The 27526-nt window shown below is 41.9% G+C and overlaps 6 protein-coding genes across 6 annotated transcripts; 2 read left to right on the top strand and 4 right to left on the bottom strand.

The window, feature by feature from the left end:
- Positions 1 to 1518: 1518 nt before the first annotated feature.
- GLRG_10048 (RecQ family ATP-dependent DNA helicase) lies at positions 1519 to 4226 on the bottom strand (the record flags this gene model as incomplete). The annotated part of the gene is made up of 10 exons (XM_008100733.1): positions 1519 to 1554; positions 1613 to 1739; positions 1863 to 2467; positions 2516 to 2839; positions 2899 to 3024; positions 3084 to 3195; positions 3253 to 3394; positions 3445 to 3478; positions 3545 to 3877; positions 3933 to 4226. 10 exons carry the CDS (start codon positions 4224 to 4226, stop codon positions 1519 to 1521), a joined length of 2133 nt encoding a protein of 710 aa, XP_008098924.1.
- A 2594-nt stretch (positions 4227 to 6820) lies between these two features.
- GLRG_10049 (uncharacterized protein) lies at positions 6821 to 7939 on the bottom strand (the record flags this gene model as incomplete). The annotated part of the gene is made up of 1 exon (XM_008100734.1): positions 6821 to 7939. One exon carries the CDS (start codon positions 7937 to 7939, stop codon positions 6821 to 6823), a length of 1119 nt encoding a protein of 372 aa, XP_008098925.1.
- Positions 7940 to 9184: 1245 nt separating this feature from the next.
- GLRG_10050 (uncharacterized protein) lies at positions 9185 to 9622 on the top strand (the record flags this gene model as incomplete). Its single annotated transcript, XM_008100735.1, has 1 exon — positions 9185 to 9622. The coding sequence occupies one exon, from the start codon at positions 9185 to 9187 to the stop codon at positions 9620 to 9622; it is 438 nt and encodes a 145-aa protein (XP_008098926.1).
- Positions 9623 to 11353: 1731 nt separating this feature from the next.
- GLRG_10051 (uncharacterized protein) lies at positions 11354 to 13109 on the top strand (the record flags this gene model as incomplete). Its single annotated transcript, XM_008100736.1, has 4 exons — positions 11354 to 11768; positions 11879 to 12195; positions 12246 to 12379; positions 12434 to 13109. The coding sequence occupies 4 exons, from the start codon at positions 11354 to 11356 to the stop codon at positions 13107 to 13109; spliced, it is 1542 nt and encodes a 513-aa protein (XP_008098927.1).
- A 311-nt stretch (positions 13110 to 13420) lies between these two features.
- Positions 13421 to 15334, bottom strand: GLRG_10052 (uncharacterized protein; the record flags this gene model as incomplete). Its single annotated transcript, XM_008100737.1, has 5 exons — positions 13421 to 13621; positions 13678 to 13938; positions 14625 to 14832; positions 14911 to 14952; positions 15015 to 15334. The coding sequence occupies 5 exons, from the start codon at positions 15332 to 15334 to the stop codon at positions 13421 to 13423; spliced, it is 1032 nt and encodes a 343-aa protein (XP_008098928.1).
- Positions 15335 to 16311: 977 nt separating this feature from the next.
- GLRG_10053 (serine carboxypeptidase S28) lies at positions 16312 to 18118 on the bottom strand (the record flags this gene model as incomplete). The annotated part of the gene is made up of 3 exons (XM_008100738.1): positions 16312 to 16334; positions 16389 to 16831; positions 16908 to 18118. The coding sequence occupies 3 exons, from the start codon at positions 18116 to 18118 to the stop codon at positions 16312 to 16314; spliced, it is 1677 nt and encodes a 558-aa protein (XP_008098929.1).
- Between the last annotated feature and the right edge of the window lie 9408 nt (positions 18119 to 27526).

Consider the following 27526-nt stretch of genomic DNA (forward strand, 5'->3'; position numbering starts at 1 on the left):
GGTGCGGTCGTTGTCATGATTAGACGTGCCAACTAATGTGGAGGCCGAGGATGAGGAGGCGGCGGGAGAGACGTCAGTAGTAGCTGTTGTTGTTCCTCCCAGCCTGCGATAGGTACACCTTAATCTACGAGAGGCACAGCGCTCGCAGGGATCCGATGTGTCACATGACTGCTTGCTGTGAAAGCAGGCATCACAAGCGCGAGGCTTCTGGCCGCGTTTCAGACTTGGAAGGGTTTCTTGGTCGTGCTTGTCAGGGCAGTGCATCATGTGTTTTCGGCAGACATCGCTATCCGATGATGAGCTGAAATCTTGTCCAAAAAGTGTTTGAAATCAGTGCATACCATCTAGCAAATACCTTCTCGCAATAAACGCAGTTGTGGCGGGCTACCTCAATGTCTGTAGTTTATAAGTAGTTGAAGGAACTGAGGGCATAGTAAATCCAATGCGTCTAAAGACAAGGAATGTACAGGGTGGCAGGGGAAAGTTGTTTCTTCCCCCCTATGACTACCCCCCATAACTGACATCATGATAGAGGGGGGGGGGGGGGGGGGTTAAAAATCAGTTTTAACTAACAGGAGGAAAGAACTTTGGCCTGGTACCATTGTACAATTCAAATAGGGCTCAGGGTTATGGTTACATTCTGTGGGATGAAGCTACACCGTATCGTATCGAGACTGCTCGCAGTAAGACACGCAGGGATCGAAGAGATGCCGCTTGAGGGGAAAAACGGGAGGGGGACGGAAAGAACTAGAATAAAAGGACTGGGAAAAAAAAACCCCATTGTACTTACGAGTAGACTCATGCCGGCGCAAATGGGCGCTCCTCTGGTACTGCTTCCCACATGTGGCACAGGTGTGGCGATCAATGGAAGAAGCTGACATAATACCGGTTCTAACAGCGGTGAGAACCTCAATAACTGCAGACAGGGGCAGCTTTTTTCCAGCGTTGACAGGATAGGACGAGAAAGAATTTCAAGCAGTTGATGGCGTGTGAGTGTGTTGTTGGGAGGTTAGTGTAGTTGGTGGGTTTTGGCCGAAGTTGTCCCTCGGCACGATGCAAACGCCAAGGGCCCCCACTTTCCGCAATGGCTGATGACGTCGGACAAATCTAAGGCCGCGGTACGTTACGTGCAGGTGGGTTTTCACCTTAATCCAGCGGGGTCCATCGCCTGTACCTATGTACTCCGTAGACTATCCGTAATCAACTGCAGTTGAAACGTACATCAGTCTATCTTGTAAGTCAGCGTCAGAAACCAAATGTCAAGGGCCGTTTCACTGCGCCTGATCAACCGGACGACTTCTTGAAGCTGATCAATTGGGTTGTGGGTAGTCTGTTATGCAAATACTTTGACAATTTCATTGTCATCTCTTTGTTCTTTTCTATGAATTACTAATGACTACGGTTTTAACGGCCATTATCGAATTGGGATATTTCCATGGATCCGCGCACTTTTTGTTACAGTAATGATTAATAACCACATCCCTGGAAACCGTTCGACTGGTGGAAATCTCTTGACCGTCATTTCACCATCTTCTCAAATGTGTCAACTAGATCCTGCAGCTCGTTAGCCTTTGCATTCTCACCTGGAATTTTCGACTCCTCAATCACTCACATTGAAGTTGCAATTGCTCATCGTCTCAAATACAGCCTTGTTATTGTGAAGACCCATGCTGCTGATACGCGGTGTCTTGATACCGAAGGCCACGCACGCCATAAAGCGTGCATCTTCCTTGGCGGCACTGTTGGCAAGAGCTTGTTTTGCCTGTGCAGTCGCAGTCTTTGCCTTGTCTGACTTTGACTCAGAAGCTGTGGTTGCAAGATTATCGGCCTTGGTCGCCTCCTTTGCACAAGCTGCTTTGCACACATTCAATACTTTCCTCATGTTCTGCTCATCCAGAGTTTGGGGCACAAAATCTGGCAGCTTGACCTGCTTGTGAGTCTCACACCAAGTGCAGTGGCCACACTCTGTGGTCAACGCGTGGGTCGTATCAGCGAAGTAGGCCGCCAGGCCACGGGTCAAACACGCTGCGCCCGTTAGGAGGTCAACAAGATCTTGCACTCGCCGCAAGTCTTGCTTCTCCTTTTTCGTTATCTCTCTGTCGATCTCGTCAACGATGCTATCGATTCCATTTCTCCTGCTCGGCAAAGGCTTCCTGAGACGGAACACCTTCTGGACACCTTTCTTGTCGAGCTTGATGACGCCAGACTCGGCCCACGAGTCCAGCTTTCTGGTAACATCAGCCCGTGTCACACTGCCACTGTTGGCAGGAACATCAACATCGATATGAGTCCACAGCTGGGCTTTTCCAGAATGTCTCTGGATGTACTCGGCTGCTGGCGATGAATCGGCAGCCACCGACCTGGGTTGCAGTACTTGATATTTGTACTCGGAATACTGTGGGGTACTGGCCCGAAGGAGGCCAAACTTCAACTCAAGATAAGCGTAGATGATAGAAAGTTGAGTTTCCTGCTCGAGGTCAGCACTAGCCGAGTAATTTGGGTCGCAGACGCTCACCCTAATATCCACACGTCTTGACTGGGAGGCCATGGCCACGGAGAATGTGTCGCCGGCTCTCATCTGGCAGTTCTCGGTGCTGCAAATCTCGTCAAATAGAGCGCGTAAAGCCAGTCTTGACGGCCGCTCTCCATGTACCATGATATTCCTGAGGAAGAAGTCCTTGTTGGAAAGGTATAGCAAACATGTACTTGGCTTGCCGTCACGTCCAGCTCGCCCAATTTGCTGACTGTATGCCTCGATACTACTGGGAAGATCGAAGTGGATGATGGTTCGGACGTTTTCCTTATCGATGCCCATGCCAAAAGCAATAGTGCCTACAATCTGTTGGCAGATAATGTTGTCAATATCCCTATTTAATGTATGGTTAGGATGGAACATACGATCATGTTGTCACTCCGCAGAAATTTGTCCTGTATCTCAGATCGCGTGTCCTTGTTGAGCCCCGCGTGATAAGGTCGCGCGTTGAACTTCTTTTTGACCAAATTCCCCGCAAGACTCTCGGTGCCCTGGAGAACACGGTGAGCAAGGGGGGAAAATGCATCGGAGGCAGAGGGTTGAAATATACCGCGTGTGTGGTAACATAGATGATCGCTGGCCCGGGGTTCTTCTTCAAGAAGCGTGAACATATCTCGACTTGGTCCTCATCCGAACTGATTGGCTCGACGATCAGACGTAGGCTGGGAAGTCAGCACTACAATACGATAGTGAGGATTTGTACGAGCTCGCCGACGTACTTGGGGCGGTACATGCTGGTGACGAAGAGGCCCTCGGGAGGGATGTTGAATGTAGCTCGAATGTCTTCAGCAACTGTAGCAGTGGCGGTCGCTGTGAGGCACACAACTCTCTCGACATGAGCTTCTTTCGCGAATCGGGCAACTGGATTATTGGTGAGATGGGACAGATGGCATAGGCTCTGATAAACTAACTTTTGAGGTAGTCTGGCCGAAAGGAATGTCCCCACTACGAATTGTCATAGTTAGCACAGATCGCACAACCATACACAAGCAATCACAATTACTCTCGCACCTCTGAGATACAGTGAGCTTCGTCAATGGCCAACAAACGGATACCGCCACGGATGGACTGAAGGGATGCAAGGAATCCCTCGTTGTTCAGCCTCTCAGGTGCGCAGTAGAGGAGATCCAGCTTGCCATTTGCCAGCTTGTTGTGAGTCTCGACGAACTCTTCTCGGCTCTGCGTCGAATCGAGAACCGCAGCAGAAATTCCTCGTCGACGAAGAGCGTCTACTTGGTCCTTCATCAACGCAATGAGAGGGGAGATGACGACCGAAACACCACTATCCTCTGGGCTGCGTAAGCCAGTCTCTCGGTCAAGCTCTTTGATCGCAACCGCAGGGACCTTTTAGCCATCAGCTTTTGAGGTCTCGCAAAGGCGTATAATTCCGGAACCCGACCTGATAGCACAAGCTCTTGCCTCCACCAGTGGGGAAAACGACAACGGCACTTTCGCCTTCGAGCAGTCGATTGATGACTGCTCTCTGCTCTAGACGAAAGAAATTCAGTCCGAAACGTTCTTTCAGCACGCGCTCTGATAATTCGGAATGATCGGAAGCTTTTTGGCGTTTTGATACAGGCTCATCCAGGTTGCTTGGGGCATCACTCGCCCGCTTCATGGCAGGAACAACGCCATCAACAACTGCGAGCAGGTCGGCCTCGTCGGCTGAATCAAAGCCGAAATCATCATCCATCGTGCTTGTTACACGGACTTGATGGTCTCCGATGACTCGTATGGATTGCAAAAGTGCACTTGGTTGCGGTTGAAGGCGAGGTGGATGATATCCCAATTGGGAAGTTGCGGTTGTTGGCCGCGTGGTCCTGGTGCTCTGACGCGTTAAGCGGCCACAGGTCACGTGATAAGCGACTTAGGGGTCCTTTCGCTTATTAATGGGTCGTTATCCCCCTGTAGTGGCGATGACGAGACTGTTAGCCATGAACAGCTTTCATGCCACACATTATTACTGAACTGGATATTGTTGGCTGTTGTCACTAAAACGATACTGTACACTTGCTTCAGTTAGATGTTGTTCGAGAGCTACACGAGCTGCCTACCTACATTCAACAGTACCGTTATCGCCGGTACGTGAGCCCTCGGCACAACAGAGACTCTCCAAGGCTGCCACAGACGACCCGGCGCCCAAAGTTCGTTCGCGCCATGTTTAAAGTAAAGTCAGATTCCAAAGACGCTCTGCATTATCCGGTACTCTATACTATATTAATACCTTGAGATACGGCTCAGGTCAGAGGTGCTGCATATTGGGTTTTATGTACCGTGATATTAAACATGTACTGCACTAGACCGCTCATGAAAGTTTAGAGCGACTATATACATCTATACGAGCTGCCTGCGTGTAGTGAATCACATGACTGATTACCAGTTGATTAACACATCAGAAATACTACCAGCCAGACCGCAACGGCCTACTCACTATTTACAAGTATTGACCTTAGCGATTTACTCTCAGAAAACCACTACTTAGTGTATTCAAATATAACACACCGTGGTACTTCAGGACTCTTCTTGCCTAATGAGGCTGAAATGTCTCGTGGCCATAGGCTACTTAGACAGTAGAGGCTCACGTTTACACGATGCAAAAATTCAGAGCGGGCTGAGCAAAAAGCTCTACAGGGCTTCTCAAGAGCAATTTCTTCCCCTCCAATATTTATTTATCAGTCAATATGATGAAATTCTTGTTTTTCTATTTCTTCATGTCTCTTGTGTGTCTTTATTCTTTCCCCTTCAATGCTTCTATTCTCTGTCCTCTCAATCTCGCCCTAAGCCTACCGCAAGGGGACGTCAAGGGAGGGAATGACGCTACCTACTACTACTTTTTGCATCTAATTATTGTATTATAACCAAACATTAGGCTAGAAAGATTTTTCATCGATGTACAACTTTTAGTAAACTATATCCAACGGAATGATCTAACAGTTCAGCCCAACATATCTCTCAGTAGAATCACCGTTTCCAACTCTTGTGTCAATCTCCAATGAAGAACCATCAGGAACAGACGCTGTATATACCGAAAACTGTAGATATCTTTGATTTTTTCCTTGGACACCAATGCTTGCTCGTAGCCCCTTTGATGGTGTTTGGAGGTAGGTCATATTGACTAGGCCTGGCTGCGATTCATAGAAAGTAGTTGTGAAATGGAGGTACTGTCCACTAATACCCCATTCCGTAGTGGTATACTCAAAGGTGACTCGGCGACCAAAGATGGGAGTAGGAGGAATGACTTCATACCAAACACCGTTGCTTGCACTATAATCAAGGTATAAATCAGATTGCAACGTGAGGATGCTAACCTCAGGGATGCTAGTGCTAGGTAACACGACAGTAGGGAAACGTCGAGACCCTTGGCCAAGTGATATAAAACCATTTGTGTTAACATACACACTTGTATTATAGGAATCATATACACCAATTGCAAATAGTAGATCTACAGCTGCAAACAAGTCGTCTAGATCGTCAAAGGTAAGCTGAGTTGGGTTTAGCAGCTGTCGACTCGGTATCAAAGTCGTATTGCATGCTGGTGCAGCAGTGGCGGCAGATAAAGAGCTTAGGCTAGTAGTTAAGACGGAGGTAGCGTCAGTAGTTAGGGTGGTAGTAGGTAACAGAGATAGAGAGGTAGAGTCAGTAGTCAATGTAACAGCAGATGAAGAGCTTAGGCTATTAGTTAAGACGGAGGTAGCGTTGGTGGTAAAGGTGGCGGTAGATGAAAGAGATAAAGAGGCAGAGTCAGTCGTAGAGGTGGCAGCAGATAAAGACAGTAAAATAGTTAAAGTAGGCATATCTACAGTAGTCACCACTATAATTGCAGTCAAAGGTGTTACAGCAGTAGCAATAGTAACATTCTGTCGTACTAAAAACAACGCCGTTAATCACAAGCAGCAATTAACGCCTTATGTAGTACAACACATTCAAAGTAGAAAAGTCAGATAATGTGCTTGTAGGGGCTTAAGCCAAAGTAGAAAAACGAGACGAAGAAAGACTATCTGTGGAAGAGCCAGGCGTCGTGGAAACACTAGTCGTATTATAGTATCCAGATCGGGTAGAAAAACAAGCTGTAGGATAATCCAATGTAGTAGGTAGGTTTAACGATGTCAAAGAGGCGGACGGCATAGAGAATACTAAGTCAGAGTTGCTCAAACCCGTGGAAATTGTGCCACCAACGATCTGACCGTTGACGCACTGATCGGCTGTGGAGGTTGAGAACACTGTATCAGTACCGTTGTCTCGCAGGTATCATGGAGCTCCCTCGGTGCTAAACTAACCTCTGTAAATTTAAAGAAAGGCGGGCTTGCAGTAAGCGGGCCTTGTGGTGAAAGTAATGAAAACCTGGCCAGTAGAGTCTTGGCAGAAGTCAGCCTGGCCGCCGGGGATGCTTGGACTGGTGAAGCTGAGCACGCCGCTGACGTTGGCGAAGGTATTAGTGATTGCGGATTCGGGAGTGACGACTGGGCTGTGAAACTGCTTAAACGTTTCGCCTGGGCTATAGAAGATGGGGTTGTCGGCTTCGAAAAGCTGATCCTGGGACAAGGTGAAGATGGTGGCGGCATCACAGCTGTCATGATTGCCGTTGGTATCATTACTCAAAAACCCACCCAAAACTCTCTTCCAGAGCCCTCTTTGCTTGACGCTGAATTGAGGGACGACGAGGAGGATGATGTCCTGAGTCACAGGAACGGTAGTGGAGATGTTAGAGGTGGTGTAGTAAGAGGTGGTGTAAGAAGAAGTGGGGGAGGTGATGGTGATGATGGTTGGGGTGTTGGTTGGGATGTTGGTGTTGGCGTAGAAGGAAGCAGTGCCACTAGAGATCCTTATAGTTTCGCTTGAAATCCTTGAAGTCGTACTGACCATACCGGTGATGGTTGGGCTAATATTGTTAGCGTAGAGGGAAGTAATAGCGCCGCCCTGAAGTGTCGAAACTGTATTGTCTGGCACAGGAGCGCTGGTACCTCCAACCACTGCGGTGACAATAGCATTTTGGGGCACAAAACCAGAGATTGTCGAAACCGTACTTTGCGGAACAGCAACGCTAGTACCTCCAACCGTAGTGACAACACCATTTTGGCGCAGGATATCAGGGATTGTCGAAACTGTATTGTCCAGAACAGAAACGCTAGTACCTCTAACCACTGCGGTGGTAATACCGTTTTGGAGCAGGATATTAGGAATCGTCGCAATCGTATTGTCCAGGACAGTAACGCCAGTACCTCCAACCATGGTGACAATGGCGCTTTGTGGCAGGATACCAGTCTGGGGGGGGACAAACTCAAGGTAGGTTGACAGGTAGGTGAAACAGTGTGTTGCGGGTAGGATGTCGATAAGTCCACCCTGCTCGACAGCCACAGCATTACTGAGTCGGGCGAGCAGGATGACGAGGAATGGTTCTTTATTCATTGTTTCGAACTATAGGCAATTCTATACATAGTAATCAACAATTATAATATATGATCGGATGAAGTCTGAAAGGTCTAGGGAGGGAGAATGCGAGTGGGTGAGTGAGAGAATAGGCGAACGAACGCTGGATGAGTTAGAAGAGCATGTTAATAGAAGCATTTCTTTCAAGGTCTGAAAAGCGGTGATCCGACGGCATAGAAATAGAAGACTGCCAATAACGAAGCGAGGATAACATGTGATATTCTCCTGTCTTGAGGCAATATTTACTGAAAATTCCTCAGACGTTTAGTATGAAGATTCATATATACCAATAATCATGACTAATTTCAGGGATGAGTTGCTTCTAGTTTTGTTTCAACATCTACGAGACCTGTCATGAAGTTAGGATAGCTTCGTGTGGCCAGTAATACCAGCTGTGGTCGCCACAAATGTGGCTCATCATACGCACATACCACTTCGTATGGTTATCTGTAAATACCATCTTCATATGTTAATTCTCGCTGGTACAACCAACTTACATTCTTTCTCAGAGGCGGTGTACTTCATAAGGCCTGCTAGATATAGAGTATTAAAAGGCAACGGATAGACGTACCCGCGTAAGCTCGATCCGAAACCGAGTTGACGCTTCTATGATGGGTACTAACTAGCATATTGGGCCTTAACCTAGGGCCATCGTACTTGTACATTCCTGACGAACATGTCTCTGCAATCCGGTCTTCCCTGGCAATCCGCTCTAGATCGAATGACCCGACTAATCACAGGAGCTATGTACCCTATCTGTTACTTACCCCTTGGTTGACTATCTGTTATGTCATGATAAGCTTGTTAGATCTGCTCTAAGGTGGTGCCAGCCCCACAAACTTTCTCCGCATTCATGCTATGGCGCCTCTAGGTTCCTTGCACGTTCTCTAAGCTGGTAACTCCCCAAGCTCGGATGATCGTCACACATCGGCCTTTCTCTTTTCAACACGTCTTTTCTGATCATTCCTTCACCTAGACGCCTTCCTTCACTTTGATAACTAATAGCAGACCCTGCGGTCAATGTCTGGAGCCAAACACAACAACAATGCGTCAAATACTTTACGTCGCGGTGGCTGAACTCACCTGAAACACTGCTGTCATTGCCCAGTAGGTCATCCTCACAGTCCGCACGGCCACCGTGATTCAGTGCTATACCGCCTCCAAAAATGCCCTAAATGCGCCCCGACCCCGACTATACACCCGGCGCTCGTTACTGGGGGACCTATGGGTATAGAGATCGAGGCCCCCAAATGTGACAACTGCGGCTTTAACGACTGTATCAAGCACATCACTGAGTACGACGCATTGTGCTCCAACGCCATCGCCAGGCAGAAGTACGAATCTACCGAGGTTTCTGAAGGCGTCCCTTTCTTGCCTACTGTTCTCTCAGTAAATGTGCCCTTTGGCCTTTTTGAGGAGATCCGAACCTGCTACACCTGTGGCCCGACTACGATCACTGCTCCTATCACCCAGCCTGCCACAGAGCCCCAGAGCGCCCCCTCCAAAGGTCCAAGTGGTAGAGCCGGCCATTGGCTAGAATCAAGTCCTGGCCATGGCTCTGGTCCTAGTTCTGGTTCTAGTTCTGGTTCCAGATCTGCTGCGAGTGCTAGCATTTCTCCAAATCCCAGCTCTTCTTCGGATGCTGGCTCATCCTCAAGATGAACGCTTCCGCTAGCAAGGACATTTGTCCAAGCATATAGTCATATTTTGAGATTCGGTAACGCTTATTAAGCAATACCCTCGAAGGTCTGAGCACTGTAGTAATAGCTAGCTCCTGAGCTAAAGAGTCACTCGCCTTCGGCCACACCGTACTCGTCCTGGTTTTCGCTACAACTGCATCCGTTTTTTAAAGTGAGGATGATTACGGCAATGATATGTGTGCTATGAGTACACGTGTTGGCCCAGATGCAGTACATGCGCACGTGCAAGTGTGTTTGGTCGAATGGAGAATCCTGGTTTTATAAAGCATTCGTGAGACGACTCACTTCTATCCCACAGCCATAGGATGTTCTGCAATACGGACTGAAGGTTATAATACGTACTCATGGCCTAGGTAGGCATAATCGCACGACATATGTTAGGCTACAGCCGACTTAATGGGAGAAAACTGCATTTGAAGTTGAATGCCTATTATATCAGTTCGATTACATCCTCCGAGGGCCGATAGTGTGGTAAGTAAAAGATACTTGAGATATTTACGTATGGCCTCATGGCCGACGGCTGTGGCACTGGGGCGACTAACCTCTGTCTCGGTTACCTCAGGTATGCCAGGGATAAGGGACTGTTTTTCCATGGCCCGGGCAGTTGGACCCTATGACGCTGCCAACTAGGGTATCCTAGGGCACGAGCAACTTTGCCGGGGCGCGGACCGAGCACAGTGCTTCGAATTCCAGCTGTGTCTTATCTGCTTGTAGGTTGAAATTCCCATAAGGTTGAATGACATTCTTATGCAGGTCGAATTTCCGCATTCGCTCAAAGGGGCATGGTCTCGTGCAACAGAAGCATTTCCTCTGCGAACGATTTAATAGATCGCATCTTCTTGAACTTTGAGATTCCGGTTCCTCGGAGGCTATGAAGCATTTGTTCCTAGCGTCAACCGTGCTCTCTTTCTCGTCACTCATAGCTCCGACTGTGCTAGATACCGTCGTGTACCTATGCGACCTTGAAGGGCACCGCGCCTTGGATACGCATCATAGCGCCTTCCGCTCAAAGGCATGAAGCCCTTGGTTGAATTGCCATCGAGACCATGTTTCCAATGATGGATCTCACTAAGCGACAATAGATCTCGGGCCTTTCAATAGAAATCTCCATTGCAAAAGTTGCGCAATAGTACTGAAAGCCTGACTGGCTGTACTGGAGCATTGGTCGGAATTGAACCACCTCACGGAACGAGTCATTAGCACAGCTGCCCCCTCGTCTGCTCCTGCATTTGAGCGAGCGATCCTGCAACGTTGCTTACCCATCTCATCAACCTCACCGGGGGACACCGCCAACGTATCCAAGACATTGTTGGCACTATTGTACAGAGAAAAGCGCATACAAGCCAACTGATTCGTTGGTATTCGAGTGTCTCAGGGCTGACAGGACGGATACAGGCGAATCGGCGGTTGCTCATGGCCCACCCGCGGCGAAGCACAACGCGACAGTCTTTACCCCATTAGGAGAAAACCCTGGCCAAGATCGCCCGCCAAGGGTGGCGTCCCATCCCGTGGTGGGCATTGCAACGGTAGCTAGGCATCATCCACGTCCAGAGGGTAGGATACTTAAGATCCTCAAGCCTTTACGGATATAGTCCGAGCCTCTCCCAATCACGATTTGTCCCATAGACTTGTTATTACTCTATTTGATATCGTTTCTGCTCCATCTTCGGACGGATCCACGCATCGGCCCCAAATGTCGTCAACAACCTTAACCGTAACGGGCTCCGCATTGCCCCCTTCGTCACCGGAAGCTTCTGAACGTCAGCGTTGCTGGGAATGCCTTCGGAGACGTCTAGTCTGTGACGCTACCAAGCCGATCTGCAACAAATGTCGAGTGGCAGGCATTGTTTGCCCTGGCTACGACGATAAGAAACCGCTCACTTGGCTGGCACCTGGCAGGGTTACCTGCCGCACCCGCCGCAAGCCTCCTAACGCAGAGAAAGAAAGCGGCCCTGGGAAGCCCGTTAAGGCAAACCAGAAGACATTAGCGAAGGGCATGGGAAGAGTTCTGAGTGAGAAAGAAAAAGAGATGTTCGACGGCGTTGAATGCCTCTTCCACTCAGATCTAAGGACGGACGTATGTGACGTCTATGATGCCGTTCAATACTGTGAGTCGGGGTTTTCCTGGGACCTATTAACGGGCTGTTCTCCATCGGTCCGCTTGTTGCAAGGGGCCGTTGACAACCACAGGGCTTTGAGCTGATCCTCTACTTGCTAGACAATCTTGTTTTCTATCCGTACACCAAAGCTGGGCACACGGGCAATGCGAACGTTTACATTGATGAGATACCTTTGAAGGTTGTCAAATACTTGCCGACGGCCATTGCACATAACCTAGTGTCTATTGTGTATCAACATCGGATGCGTGTGCAGATGGACTGGAAATTCGACTGTCCTTCCGCCAAACATGCTCAAGCTCGGCTGCATCACCACCGGGGGATTTCTATCCGGGCCCTCAACGAAGACATCGCCAACGAGAAGACGCAGAGTAATGATGCTGTACTTACAGGTGTCATTCTGCTACTTGAGTCGGAAGTAAGTTGCACAAAATTATATGTAATCGATGATGTCCTGACACTTGACAGATTGTATCATGCATATCGCCAAATTGGAAACACCATGCCTCTGGACTTCTCGCCATGCTTGCATATCGCGGTGGTGCGACAGGATGGAGCAAGTCCTCGAAACACTTGAGTCCCATTCTCCTGGCATTCGTGGTGTAAGTTGAGGAGATTCGACCGAGAATGATGACGAAGCTAATGCGAACTCCTAGATCGATGATAACTGCAAATACAACGAGCCCACCCTTCGATCAAGTGGTCATCTGTCCTCATGAAGAGCTCATGGACTTGGTAAAAGAATTATACCCTCTAGGGCTGCACCCATACGTGCCCTTTCCAATGCCGCTCTTTATGGATGTGATTCGGATCAACCATCTCCGATTACAGACCTCAACTGGGCTGATGAGCAAAGAAACAGCAAGAGTCGCTGCATACGAGACCATCAACAGAATTGAGAGCTTCGATCCAGAAGCCTGTGGTGGTTTCTACGAAAACAAAGAACTGGATAACATGGTTGAGTTCATGTTTCAATCCGCTGTCGCCATCTTCTGCATCTCCTCCATGCAGAGCCTTGGAATCCTTCCCAGCACACACCACCTTGCAGTCGTAAGAACTGCGCACAGCAACAGACTGTACTCTTTACTGCAGAAGGCGGAAAAACATGAAGTATTGAAGAAGTCAATTCAGTGGCCGTTAATCGTTGCGGGTGTTGAAGCGGGAGCAAGGGTAGACAAACGGCGATTTGTAGGAGAAGTGTTTGTGGGCCAGGGTAAGGACATGGGCTCACCGCTCTCTTTATACGCCAAAGGGGTAATGCGTAGATTCTGGGATAAAGACGACACAAATTGGGATACTTGTTTTGACCAGCCTTACGCGTTGGTATCTTAGATTTTTCGGAGGCGGGAAGCCACAGCTGCGGAATACAGAACACCATGGTTCAAAGTCCAAAGCAGAGTTTTCTTCGTTTTTCTTTTCATTTTCGAATGAACCATAGAAGGAATTTCGCAATGAATATTTGTTCTCATCTTAATGCTTTCTATGTGTCTTGTTTGTCTGAATACCATAGTGATGATGCCGGGTCCAAATACCCATATGAAGCGGTGATATGTGCTTATGATACGCCATCTGAGGCGACACCCACTGGTACTTGCCACACGAAGATATTCCCGATTTCATGACATTCCTCGCATCACAATTTCCTAGTCATAAAGTTGATTGCTCCTCCGGGTCACTGGCTCGAAACCAAGCTGTGGCAGGAGCTCGTCCCATGAGGTGTTTGTGACATCGAAAGCAGCAAAGTCGGTCTTGCACTTTGTTCCAGGTTCCGGCAGAACGCTTTCGTCGAAGTACTTTTGAAAAGCCTTGGCCACGCAGAGCGATGGGTGGGTTCTCCAACCGTGCTGGACCACCGTAGTTAGCTTGCCTTCTGGACCATGTTGGGACGGGCAACACTTACACCGAGGCCTTCAGATTGAAGAAAAACACTGCCCTCGAACGTCTCGCTAACGTTGAGAGCAGAACGAAGAGGAGTTGCGGGGTCCAAAGTGTTGCTGAAGATAAGAAGTGGGTTCTTTGTATTGACCTTGAAGTCGCCTTTGTATGTCTCTCTGGCCTCGATTCTCCATTGGGCACAGAGCATCTGAACCGCAACGCCATAGTGACCAATACTCCGGCTGCTGCCCACAACTCTGTCAACTACGGGTAAAAACTCATCCGAGTCGTTGGTGCGCGGCAATTTGTCGATGCATTGTATACCGAAAGGTGAATCGTCGTTCGCGCCTATGTCAGCGATGACACCTCTCAGTGCCAGCATCTTCAAAGCGGCTTCCTCAGCCATCGTCGCGTTACGTGTGAAGAGTTCGTCAAATCAGGCAGCGAGTGCTGGCCATGATAGCGGGTCGTAGAGCGCAGGGCGCAGGATACTAACTATAATTGCGTGGTTCCAGGATGTGGCTCCTAAGACCAATGGTCGCAGCTTAGACTCCGAGACAAGGTTCAGGAACTTCTCATGTAGGCTCTCAGCCGTTGCGTTTCTTCCACTTAATGCACACTTCTCGGGCCTCTCAAAGCACGAGCGAAATATTTCGAGAATGATCTCGTCGGCATCCGCAGATTGTTCAAATTCACTGCGAGGGGATCGTCAGCTTCCAACCATATGAAATAGGGAACATTAGGCGGTTGACCTACTGTTCATGATACCACTCATGAGGGCTCACGGCCCCGTCAAGAACGACTGCTTTCACGCGCTCGGGAAACATGGCAGCAGCTGTGGCCCCAATGATAGTTCCGTATGAAGTGCCTACAATATTAGCACAAGGCCTAACACAGACTTGTCTCTAGCATGATCTCACCAAAGTATCTTAGCAAACCGTCTTCCTGTACCGCATCTACTATTTGCATCATATCTCTGACGGTGTATGCTGTGCCGATGCGGCTGCCTGTTTCCCTTGACTCAGGATTCAGGTAGCACGTATTAGCCCATGCAGTCGCGGATGCCCATTGGTGTCCCGTGGCACGACGATCTGAGCTGTTGCCCGGTGTTCCCGGAATGTATTCATAACCTTCGAACGCTCCCGTGCCGCATTTGAACGTGGTGGTGTTGACTGTCCCTCTTGAAACCGAAGACTCGTAGGCCATATTCCCAAGTTGAGATTGCATAATGGAATATGTAGCCTGATGTGCCTCTTACCTTGGATCCCAACTAATCAGGTCATGATTGCCACCTGTAACACTAAGCTTTCATTAGTTCATAATCGTTCCGCTTGGTGTGCAAGATTGGATAAGCCGACTTACGCTTGCAGAAGGTTGGCCCGTTCGGCCAAGCTGATTCTGGTGCCAACTCCGGGCCCTCCGAAGTTGAAGAGAATACTTCCTTTCGAGGGCCCGTTGAGAGCCTTCACCTTAAGGAGCTCTAAGTTGATAGTTTCGCTAGAGCTGGAGTTTGCGTAGTCCAGGGGGACTGTCAAATTGCCGCACTCGATAGGCATGGGGCTGAGAAACACGTCGGAGCAGGGGCCCCATTCGACGCCCTCGCTCCGGACTGGGAGCGGGCTTAGGGCTGCCGTTGTGCCTCCTATGAGGATAAGAAGATGGAAGGGGGGATGGACAAGCATTATTACGATGACAATCTTTTGGTAATAGTTTTGAGTGATAGGCGTGATGTTTTTTTGGCAATAAGGAACGCCATGTGTTTCGTGGAGTGAGCTGGTTCTTATATCTCTTGCCAATACTTGGCAGGCTTATGATCTTTTCACGCTCGATTTATGCGTTTGCCTATAAAATCCTACAGACGGGCTGAGAGCGCCGCCTTTCGCTCGCAAAGGTCTCACTTGAAAACAACGGTTGTAATGAAGTGGATTCCACTAAGACTAGTCGAGCCGCTGCTCAATGTTCATTCGCCCAAACTTTGTACCTATACACTCTATTTCCCGATGTAGACAATGGCCCAAACACTGCCATGTCAGCTCGCCCCATAATATGACCTCAGGAACCATTTGGCAAGGCCAGCTTTGGGAATGTTGCTTAATTGAGAACGAGTCCTTCGTTTCAAGGTACATGTTTTACCTCAATTGAGTGTCGCTGCCTGGGGCAGCACCCCAACGTAAGCACTGCTCAAAAGGAGAGGAGGCACGTCTCCATCCAGAACAGGGCATGATGACTGTAGGGTATCACTCTTGCACCCCCCGATGCTGCCCAAGCCACGTAGTACAGCATTAGTTATGACGCAAAGTATTGGGCACGACATAGTTTCTTTCCAGGGATATCTGGCCACTCATTACTTTTTGTCGATTTGAACACTTGTCTACATCCGCTCCGGTCTACAAGCTGACTGCCATGCTGCCAACCTTGCGGGTCTAGGAAGCCAGTGCCTCGACTGAGGACTGCCTAAGTATTTACAGAACTGTCACTCAATTACGTGATTGTATCACTCAATGTACGGTAGATGGGCGATAAATATAAACTTATCAAGCACTCTGAAGAGCACTCATAAAGTCTACTAGCAGGATCGGTAGAGGACGCGAATGGGCAATATGCACCATTCAGTCACTCTAAGAGTCTCTTTCTACCCCACATATTGAACAATACTTTACTAAAGCTCTTCGAACACTGGTTCTGATGACCCTGTCAGTATGCCATCTATCAATTTCAAGGCTTTGAACGACAAACCTTCTTGGCGGTTGCTTTGGCTCTGAGCATCTCTCCACTCCTTCATCCAGGCAGTGACAAATTCAACTTCCTGAGCTTGGACTTTCTTGATGGAGGCGGGCGGAAAGTCCGGAGTGACATTCTCGGGCTTCACACCGTTTTCGTCCCAGTGGTGAACTCCTAGCTCGATGAGGAGAAAGGGTTCGCTAGTCGTTGACTTCCGGTCCAGACCAATTTTATGGGGCGTGGCGGGTCTCCACGGGTCTGCCTCACCGTCAACGATGGCAACGCGCGGATAGCTGAAGTTGAACCCGCCATGTTTGTTGATGGCATCTACGTTAGGGGGCTTGGTGATGTTAAAAGCCTCCCGGCAGTAAATGGAGCTGTACTCAACGTCGATGACACGGGAAACAAGCGGGAGCTGGTCTTCGGGCACTCCGGAACCAGTCTGGAAGTAGCCCCATCTGTAACACGCATGTCAGCCTTTGCCGTGATCAAGTACATTGCGAGCACAGTTAGCAGACGGTTGGAAAAGCTTACTCAGTGCACACTTGATAAAACCAACTGCGCTCATAACCTTGGTGAACGCTGATGTTTTGGTAGCCCTCTCTTTTGCGGCTTGAAAAGCACTTTACCAGATCTCCGCCCCTACAACCTTTCTTAACGTAGTTCCTCACGTAGCCAGCGTAGTTCAGCAAGCGATTTGTCAGCTTCACATCGGCGCCGCTAACGAAAAGCAACTCCTCGACAGCAGGTCTGAGATGGCGTGTGCTGCCGAACAGGACGCTGTCCGAGCTGACGGTGGCGCAGTAGGTTCCGAAGCTAGTCGAGTCCGAGGCGGGGTCCCAGTTCGTTGATTGCAGGCCAGATATGCCATAGGAGATAGTGCTAGCGAAATCATCGTCTTGAAGCGGACCAAGCCCAAAGAGCTCCTTCAGTTGGCTCACGTGGCTAGGCTTCACTTGCTCAGACTTGGCAAGCAGAACGTTGTCCACAACCTGGGTAAGGTTTTGGGTTGTCTCGGCACAGTCTCCAGGTGCAAAGAGTCTGGCACCCTCGTAGTACTCCCAATAGTCGATAATGGCAGCCGTGACGCCGGAGGAAGAGATGCCGCCCCAAAAGACATCAGGGTAGAGCTTTCGCAGGAAAGCGGCAAAGGCACCTGCGTAAGAGCCTCCGTAGACAAGGTAAGGGGTTCCCGGAGCGGTCAGGTTTAGGTCCTCATGTCCTGGGAAGCTGATGTGCTTCGCGAAATAGACGGTGTCCGCAAGGGCCTGATCAGTACTCAAGAAGCGGAGGTTCTCGGTGCTGAGGTCGGGGACAGGGAAGCTCTTGCCATAGTAGCGATGCTCGAGAACGACGCCGACGCCGCCAGTGGCCTTGGCGAGAATGGAGAGGATGCCATGATCGAGGAAGGGCAGACGGTCTTTGCCATCCGTCTCGCCGGCAGCCAAGATGATGACGGGGCCTCCTGGGCGGTAGTGCTTCGCATCGAACCAGTAACGAAGGTTGAAGTATTCGTCAGAGTGCGGTTCGTAACGAGAATCGTTGTGGAAATGGTCAATGGGCACAGATAAGTTGTACTCGGGGTACTTGGAGAAGGTTGAAACGGACTCGACCTGGAGTTGGGGCGTCGAATGAATCGCGTCCCATGCTTCACGGTTCATGAGGCGGTGCTGTGGTCCTAGCCCGGCGGCTGCCTGCGCCGCGCCCAGGAGCATGCAAGCTCTCAACTTCCAATGCGCCGCCATGGTCTCCGGCCTGTGTCGGGGAAACCAATGATGTCGGTTCTGCAGACGGACAAGGTTGGTGGTTCGTTGATGTGTGTATGTGTCTTGGAGAAGTGTTGGTGTGACTGGAATGATGGGCCCTGTTGATAAGGTTACCTTCATGCGGGAAATAATGCACCGAGATACGTATGTACCTGCCTGATTGGGGGTAGCGGCACAACGTCCCACTTTCTGCACATCTCTTAGGCTTAGGGTCAAGTTCCAGAGAAATCCCGAGGAAAAGAAACAGACTTTGAACACTGGTTGCTAGATATCACACCGACCTTCAGAGAGCGTATTATTTCAGCTTCTTCCCAGATACTTGTTGTATTTTCCCTGGTTTATTTAGACCAAGGTCGAGATCCACGACAAACGGCGCTTGGACCGGCGTTCGTTATCCGAGTCTTGTAGCAGCACTTTCGCCTCCGTAGTTTAGTTTCGCCAGCAGCGCCATGAATAAGAGACTGCGCACCATCTCCCCAGCGACGCAGAGCCAACAATGCAATTCGATGTAGATATTTGTGCAGTTTATCAAGGTCAGATCTGCTTTCTGACTTATCAGTAGCGTAGGTCGAATCTCGGAGAGTCGAGTTTGCAAGGTAAAGGATCGCCGTCTTGTAGCCGAAGCTACAGCGTGTGCCTTCAATCAAGCTAACTGTCATTTTCTTTTGGACTCGAACGTGGGCTGCGTTCCATCAACAACGCAGTTAGCAAGAGCGCTCATGTAGTAAGGAGGAAGTACAACGAGGAACATAACGAAGCGTTTCGCTGTGTCATACCGAAGCTTGCTTAACATCAGGTCACAAAATACCACAGCAAACCGCATGTCAGCAATCGATCAATGAATATACACTAGCAAGTCGGTTTTCCTATTACCCATAACGCCGGCCGCCATCGTCTCTAGCCAGAGACCTAATCAAGAGGCCTCTTCTTCGGGCCAAATACCTTCAGATTAGCAAGACATGTTATTCGAGCAAGGCCGACCTCAAACTGTGGCACCGCACCCAAGCTTCCCTAACAAAAGGTAACTGTTGGTTTCACCAGGTTGGTGATACAGTTAACCGTACGTATCAATAGGCAGTGACGAATAATAAGGGTAAATACTAGTTCTAAATTATATGTAAAGGAAAAGAAACTATTATAGGATTACGCAGCAAATCCACTACGTAATATCCCTATAAATCTAGTAGATCTACAGTAAATTAGCTGTAGTTATTCTAGCTGTTTAGCGTTAATCTATACTGCTAATATCTAGGTAATAGTTAATATTATAACACTAGTAACTTTCTAAAGTGCTATAAATTATCTAATTTTCTAATTATTTATAAAAGGCCTAAAAACGTAATAAAAACAAAAGGCTAAAAAGTATTTAATACTTTTTATATATATAACCTATTATATATATAAAACCTATTTATTTATCTATATCTTTAATTAACTACTATTAATTAACTACTCTAGCGCTTTATTAGGTAATTATTAGTTTTACTAGGTTAGTAATATAGTTAACTATATATATTAATAGGTAGTAATAAATAATAGGGGTAAATACTAGTTCTAAATTATACGTAAAGGAAAAGAAACTATTATAGGATTACGTAGTAAATCTACTATATAATATTATTATAAATCTAGTAGATCTATAGTAAATTAGCTATAGTTATTCTAGCCGTTTAGCGTTAATCTATACTACTAATATCTAGGTAATAGTTAATATTATAACACTAGTAACCTTCTAAAGTGCTATAAATTATCCTATTTTCTAGTTATTTATAAAAGGCCTAAAAACGTAATAAAAACAAAAGGCTAAAAAGTATTTAATACTTTTTATATATATAACCTATTACGTATATAAAACCTATTTATTTATTTATATCTCTAATTAACTACTATTAATTAACTGCTTTAGCGCTTTATTAGGTAATACCTTTATAAATCTATTTACTAGGTTATCCTCCCCTTATATCTATTAGATCTTATAGATCTTATATTACTTATATAACTAGTAAAGCGCTATAATATTAATTATAAGTTACTTCTCCTTAGTAGTACTAAGCTTTATAAGGCACTTATAGAGGGAGTATAAGTTAGTGTAAAGGATTATCAGGATTTATAGTAACTTAAGGTAGTTAGTAATTATTATAAGTGTAGTGCTAATTATATAGGTAACGTTAGTACTAGTAACTATACTATAGACTTTAGAGGCTAGTATACTATACGTAACTTTTTTACACTTTATTAAGCTAAAGTAGATAATATTACTAGTAAGTATAAATTTCTTATTATTAGTAGTAGGTTATATAGTGCTGCTTTTATTAGTAAGTATAATAATAAAACTAAGTTATAATATAAAATTATAGTTATTTATAAATAAGCTATTAATAAATATAAAAAGCTATATAGTTATAAAGTTAATTAGCTAAAAGAGTAGGCTATAGTTAAGGTAACTTATTTACTACTTAATCTAGTAGTTAAGAGCCTTAATCTCCTCCTCTATAGGCTTTTAGTGTTATATAGTAACTAAATAGTTAAAGTAAGCCTTAAGTTAGTAGATTAACGTAATATATGCCTTATAGGCCTTTTACTAAATAAAATCTTACTTAGTAGTAAGTAAATTTATATTAATAGGCTAAAGCTTCTTACCTTAATCTTTTTTATAAAAATTTATTTTACTATTATAGCTAAGGGAAAGTATACTACTATTAAAGGTAATAAAATTATTAATAGTTAATAGTTACTTAGGCTTTATAGTAAAAGTTACCTTCTTAAGCTCCTTCTCCTTATAAGTAAAGAATTTATTATTTATAAGGCTAATTATATTATCTATTTATATACTAATAAGGCTAAAATCCTTATTATTAGCTAATAAAATAAGTAGGTAGGGGTTAAAGGTTAATAAATCTATCTAGAGATTCTCTTTATAGTAGTAGTTATATATAGCCTACTAGTAGGTACCTGCCTTAGTAATACTATAAAGCGGCTTTATTACTTTTATAATAAAGTTACTAAGGTAAAGATAGTAAATTTATATAAGAAGTCTTATAAGAATAACGTAGTTAAGTAGTGTTATAGATTAGGTATACGCCTAGGTAATATTATATAACTAGAGGTAAAATCTATATTATAAAAGTAATAAGGTAAGGGTAAAGATTAGTTACTAGGCTATCTATTAGATTATAAGTAACTATATAAGAATTATCTCCTTACTATTATTAGTATAACCTTAAATAACTAACTATAATTTCTTATATAGTTACTTATTTTTTCCTTTAACCTTATATACTATATATAACTTAAAGATCTATACGTTACTATACGTTTTCTTATTATAAGTAATAATATAAAATACACTATAGTTAATAAGGGCTTTTACCTCTACCTTATTAAATTCTTTAAAAGGCCTACTAGGTATAGTAATAATACCTTCTTCTTATAGTTTAATAGTAAGTATATAGTTAGCTTCCTTCTTTATAGTAAGGTATATATTAAAGACGTTAATAGTAAGGTATATCTTATAAAAAAAGGTAGTAATTAGGTTCTTCTATAGGCAGCTACAGCCTTATTATAAGGGCAGCCTGTTATTAATAATAATAGTATTACATACTTCCTTTATAGATTTACTAGCTATTATAGGCTCTCCTTTTTATACTTATATAGGATTATTACCTTCTTTAGCTATTATAGGCAGTAGCGCCTATAGGCCTTCTTTTTATACTATATAGTATAGCTTTACTATAGTAATATAAAAATTATATAGGCTATAAGGTAATTTAATAGTATAAGTAGTACTATTATTAGTAAGTAAGTAAAATAGGCCTTACTAGCTATTTTCCTTACGCTATATATAAATAAGTAATTAAAAAAGTAACACTATAGTATTTATTATATCTAGGCTATTATATATTACTAGTATATTATTACTTATCTCTTTATATAGATTTACTATACTACGTTTATAGCCTTTTTTACTACTTTAGTGCGCTATATAGTAGAAGGGGTAAGTAGTAAATTATCTATAATATAGGGGTATACCTTAAAAACAAGTAGAGTTAGCATAAGGCTATTAGGGCTAGTAGTATTATTAATAGGTTTAATAGCTAATTAAAGGGCGACTTTAGGCTTATAATTACTATCTATATAGATAATCTTATACGTATAGCAAAAGGTAGTATAGTATTACTTAACCTTACTAATAGATTTATAGGCCTTAATAGGCACTTTATTAACCTTAATAGATAATATATAGGCAGCGTGTTTAAATTTAGCTATATAAAAATTTAGGCTAGCGTTAGTAGTAATCTAATTAGGTAGCCTAAGATATACGTTAATCTAGTATATTTATAGTGCCTCCTATATATACTCTATAGTAACTAAATATAAGAATCTTACTATATTAAATATAGTAGCTAACTTACTCTAGGCTAATTACCCCTTATTACTATCTATATATATTATATTAATAATAATTTTATAGTTAAATTTATAGTTATTATATAGTATAAATTTAAAGCAGCTAGGCGCCTTTATATTAAGTTAGTAGTAATAGTAGTACTTATTAATCTCTTTAAGCGTAGTAAGGGAGGTAGATTTACCTACTTATTTAAGTAACTTATAAAGGTAATTTACTAATAGGTAGCTAAATCTATAGTAAATCTAGTGTAATTTACTATTAGTTAAGTGTTACTCTATAATAGCGCTCTTAAGTAGCTCTAAAAGTATCTACACGTAGCCCTATTTTTAAGTAATAGGTATAATAATCTTATCCTTAATAAGCTAGTTAGTAAGGTTATTAAATTTAACACTATAGTAATCTATATCCTATAGGTAAAAGAGAAATAGCGTATTACTTATTATTATATAAAAAACAAGCTTACTAATTAGTATAGGTATATAGATTACTTTAAGGGATTTATAGTAATCTTTACTACTAAAGTAAATTATTACTTTACTAGTGCAGGTAGTATCTAGTAAGATCTTCTTACTAAGGTGTTTTTTAAGGGTAAAGTACTACTACTAGCTAGCTATAGATATCTTAGCTATGCCTATATTAGGTATAATACCTTAAAAGGTAGACATAAAGTAGTAGTTATTAAATATAAAGATATTACTACTTTTTATAGTTATATTAGGTAATTCTTTTTTATATAGATTTTTATAAGTAATAGTATAAAACGTTACTTAGTTATATAACTTCTTATAGGTTAATAGGCTATTAATTAACTACTTACTAAAGTATATAGTTATAGTAAAAAACGTAGTAAATCTATAGTTTTTACTATCTAATAGGTAAGTTTTACTATCTTTACTTACTTCTTTAAGATAAATTAGCTTATTACCCTTATAGTTAATAAGAAAGTAACTAAAGGTAGCCTATAAAGCCTATATAAAGTAGGTCCTTTTATACTACGTAAAGAAGGCTTATTATTCCTCCTTAGTGTACTTAGTTAACTAATAGCCTAATTTACTATAGATAAAGTACTTCTTAAATAAATTACTATTAGGTAGTGCTTTACTACTAGCTAACTATAGAGGGCCTTATAAATAGCCTTACTATCTCTAGGGGTCTGCCCTATAGTTACGCTAGCTGTTATACTTATAATTAACTTAGTATTAGTTATTACTATAATTATTATTAGTAAAGTATTATAACTATAGCTTATAGTAAAGAAGTAAATTTACTATACTACTACGTAATTACGTATAAAGGCTACTAAAGGTAGTAGGTAGATTAAGGATAGTAATAAAGTACTTAGGCACACTATAGCAGTAAGTAAGTAATTACTTATAATACTTTTTATTATATAGGGTGCTATTATAGGTAGTTACTTATACTAACTAGGTAATTTATATAATAAGTGCCTTAAGTACTTTAAGCTTACTTTTACTAGCGTTTTCTCTAGTAATTAAATTAAAGGAGGTATAGTAAAGCTTAGCTAGGCGTAAAAAGTGTACTTTATTACCTTTAAAGCGTTATTTAAGCTTTACTATTATTATATTAAAATTATTAGAATAGCTAAGTAATAAGGTAGTGTAATACTTATATAGCTCCCCTTTAAGTATTACTACTATACTATAGTGGTTTTATAGTATGCCTATATAGACGTAAAGGTTATAGAAAAACAGTAACTTTAAGTTAATAGTTTTATATAGGCTACTACTATATATTAAACCTAGATTATTTATATAGAACTTTATTAAGTATATTAATTACTTTAGCGTTAGGCTGTTTTACTTACTTACTATTATAGCTATTATAGCAGGCGTTACTAATAGTAAAAAACGCAGTTAGACTTAGGCTTTATAAATTTCTGCTGTTATCTAGGGTTTCTATAGTAATAGGGCTAGAGGAGGTGTAAATAATAAATTATTATATAAGGTTACCTAAGTGATTACTAGTAATCTATAGGTAGTACCTACTTAGTTACTTTAGCTATAAGTATAGCCTTAATAAGTAACACTACTATATTAGTAATATCTTTATAGAAATTAGTATCTATTAGCTGCTTCTTAAACCCTTTAGTTTTATAAGTAATAGTAGCTATTATCTCCTTATTTTATATAACTTACTTATTATTATAAGTAGCCTTATAAAGTTATAATATAACTATTTAATTCTTTAATTAGTTAATCTATACTTCTTAACTAGTAAGGTAGTTATATAACTCCTTAGTTACCTTATATAGTAACGCTATAAAGTCCTTAGTTAACTAATCTTTAAAGTTAAATTACGCCTTCTCTTAGAGGATACTATATAAGTAGTTATAGTATTTATACTTAGAGATATAGAACGTAGTAATAGTAGTAAGCATGTTCTTTCTCTTAGTAGCTATAAGATCTTATAGTAACTTAGTAATATAGTCCTTTTGCTATTAGTTAGTAAGGATAAACTCTTCTAGCCCTTCTAGCACTTAGTATTTACTTATAATTACCTCTACTTACTTAGCTACGTTAGGCAGTAGTACGTACTTAGGGTAAATTTCCCTAGGCTACCTAGTAGCGTTATTACCCTATATATCACTTATACCTTCTTTGCCTTAGTAGCTTATCTTAGTTACTTACTTATAATTACCCTCTATTAGCCTAACTACCTCTTAGTTATAGGCGTTTCCCTTAACTACTATTAAAGGGCGTATACGTCTATTAGGGGATTTACTACTAGTAGTATAGGTAATTATAAAGACTTATAGTTAAATAAAAACTTAGAAAGAAAAAGCTTATAATAGGCTTATAGATAGTAAAGGCTGTTACGTTAGTAATATAAAATAACTTAGAGAAAAGAATAAGAAAAAATATTTAAAAAAGAGAAAGTTAGTAAGCTTTATAGGCTTATAATAAAAAAAAAGTAAAAAGTAAATAATTACTAATTAATAATAGGTTAGTATATAAAGTAAGGTGTTTTTTATAGTTAAGAGTGCCTTTTATAAAGTAATAAGGCTTATATATATAGATATAAATTACTAGGCCTTTACTAACTATAGGAGGTTAGGTATTATTATCTTAGTAATTAACCTATAAGGGCGTATAGTATAATAGCGTTATAAGGGTATTTATAGTAACGTTTTTTAGTAAGGCCTACTCTAGGCCTCTATAAGTAGTTAATAATATTATTACCTCTTCTTATAATACCTTACTAATTTATAGTATTTTTAGTAGTAGTTATAGTAAAGTTAATTACTAATTAGTGTTAGTTTTACTAGGTTAGTAATATAGTTAACTATATATATTAATAGGTAGTAATAAATAATAGGGGTAAATACTAGTTCTAAATTATATATAAAGGAAAAGAAACTATTATAGGATTATATAGTAAATCTACTACGTAATATCTTTATAAATCTAGTAGATTTATAGTAAATTAGCTATAGTTATTCTAGCCGTTTAGCGTTAATCTATACTACTAATATCTAGGCAATAGTTAATATTATAATAGTAATACCTTTATAAATCTATCTATTAGGTTATCCTCTTTTTATATCTATTAGATCTTATAAATCTTATATTACTTATATAACTAGTAAAGCGCTATAATATTAATTATAAGTTACTTCTCCTTAGTAGTACTAAGCTTTATAAGGTACTTATAGAGGGAGTATAAGTTAGTGTAAAGGATTATTAGGATTTATAGTAACTTAAGGTAGTTAGTAATTATTATAAGTATAGTGCTAATTATATAAGTAACGTTAGCGCTAGTAACTATACTATAGACTTTAAAGGCTAGCACACTATATATAACTCTTTTACACTTTATTAAGCTATAGTAAATAATATTACTAGTAAGTGTAAATTTCTTATTATTAGCAGTAGGTTATATAATATTGCTTTTATTAGTAAGTATAATAATAAAGCTAAGTTATAAAGTAAAATTATAGTTATTTATAAATAAGCTATTAATAAAAATAAAAAGCTTTATAGTTATAAGATTAATTAGCTAAAAGAGTAGGCTGTAGTTAAGGTAACTTATTTACTACTTAATCTAGTAGTTAAGAGCCTTAATCTCCTTCTTTATAGGCTCTTAGTGTTACGTAGTAACTAAATAATTAAAGTAAGCCTTAGGTTAGTAGATTAACATAATATACGCCTTATAGGCCCTTTACTAAATAAAATCTTACTTAGTAGTAAGTAAATTTATATTAACAGGCTAAAGCTTCTTACCTTAATCTTTTTAGTAAAAGTTTATTTTACTATTATAGCTAAAGGAAAACACACTACTATTAAAAGTAATAAAATTATTAATAGTTAATAGTTACTTAGGCTTTATAGTAAAAGTTACCTTCTTAAGCTTTTTCTCCTTATAAGTAGAGAATCTATTATCTATAAGGCTAATTATATTATCTGTTTATATACTAATAAGGCTAAAATCCTTATTATTAGCTAATAAAATAAGTAGGCAGGAGTTAAAGGCTTATAAATCTATCTAGAGATTCTCTCTATAGTAGTAGTTATATATAGCCTACTAGTAAGTACCTACCTTAGTAATACTATAAAGCAGCTCTATTACCTTTATAATAGAGTTACTAAAGTAAAGATAGTAAATTTATATAGGAAGTCTTATAAGAATAATATAGTTAAGTAGTGTTATAGATTAAGTATACGCCTAGGTAATATTACGTAACTAGAGGTAAAATCTATATTATAAAAATAATAAGGTAAAAGTAAGGATTAGTTACTAGGCTATCTATTAGATTATAGGTAACTATATAAGAATTATCTTCTTACTATTATTAGTATAACCTTAGATAACTAACTATAATTTCTTATATAGTTACTTATTTTTTCTTTTAACCTTATGTACTATATATAACTTAAAGATCTATATATTACTATTATGGTTTTCTTATTATAAGTAATAATATAAAATACACTATAGTTAATAAGGGCTTTTACCTTTAC

Source organism: Colletotrichum graminicola (assembly GCF_000149035.1).
Source record: "Colletotrichum graminicola M1.001 genomic scaffold supercont1.55, whole genome shotgun sequence".
In the NCBI taxonomy this organism is placed as follows: Eukaryota; Fungi; Ascomycota; class Sordariomycetes; order Glomerellales; family Glomerellaceae; genus Colletotrichum; species Colletotrichum graminicola.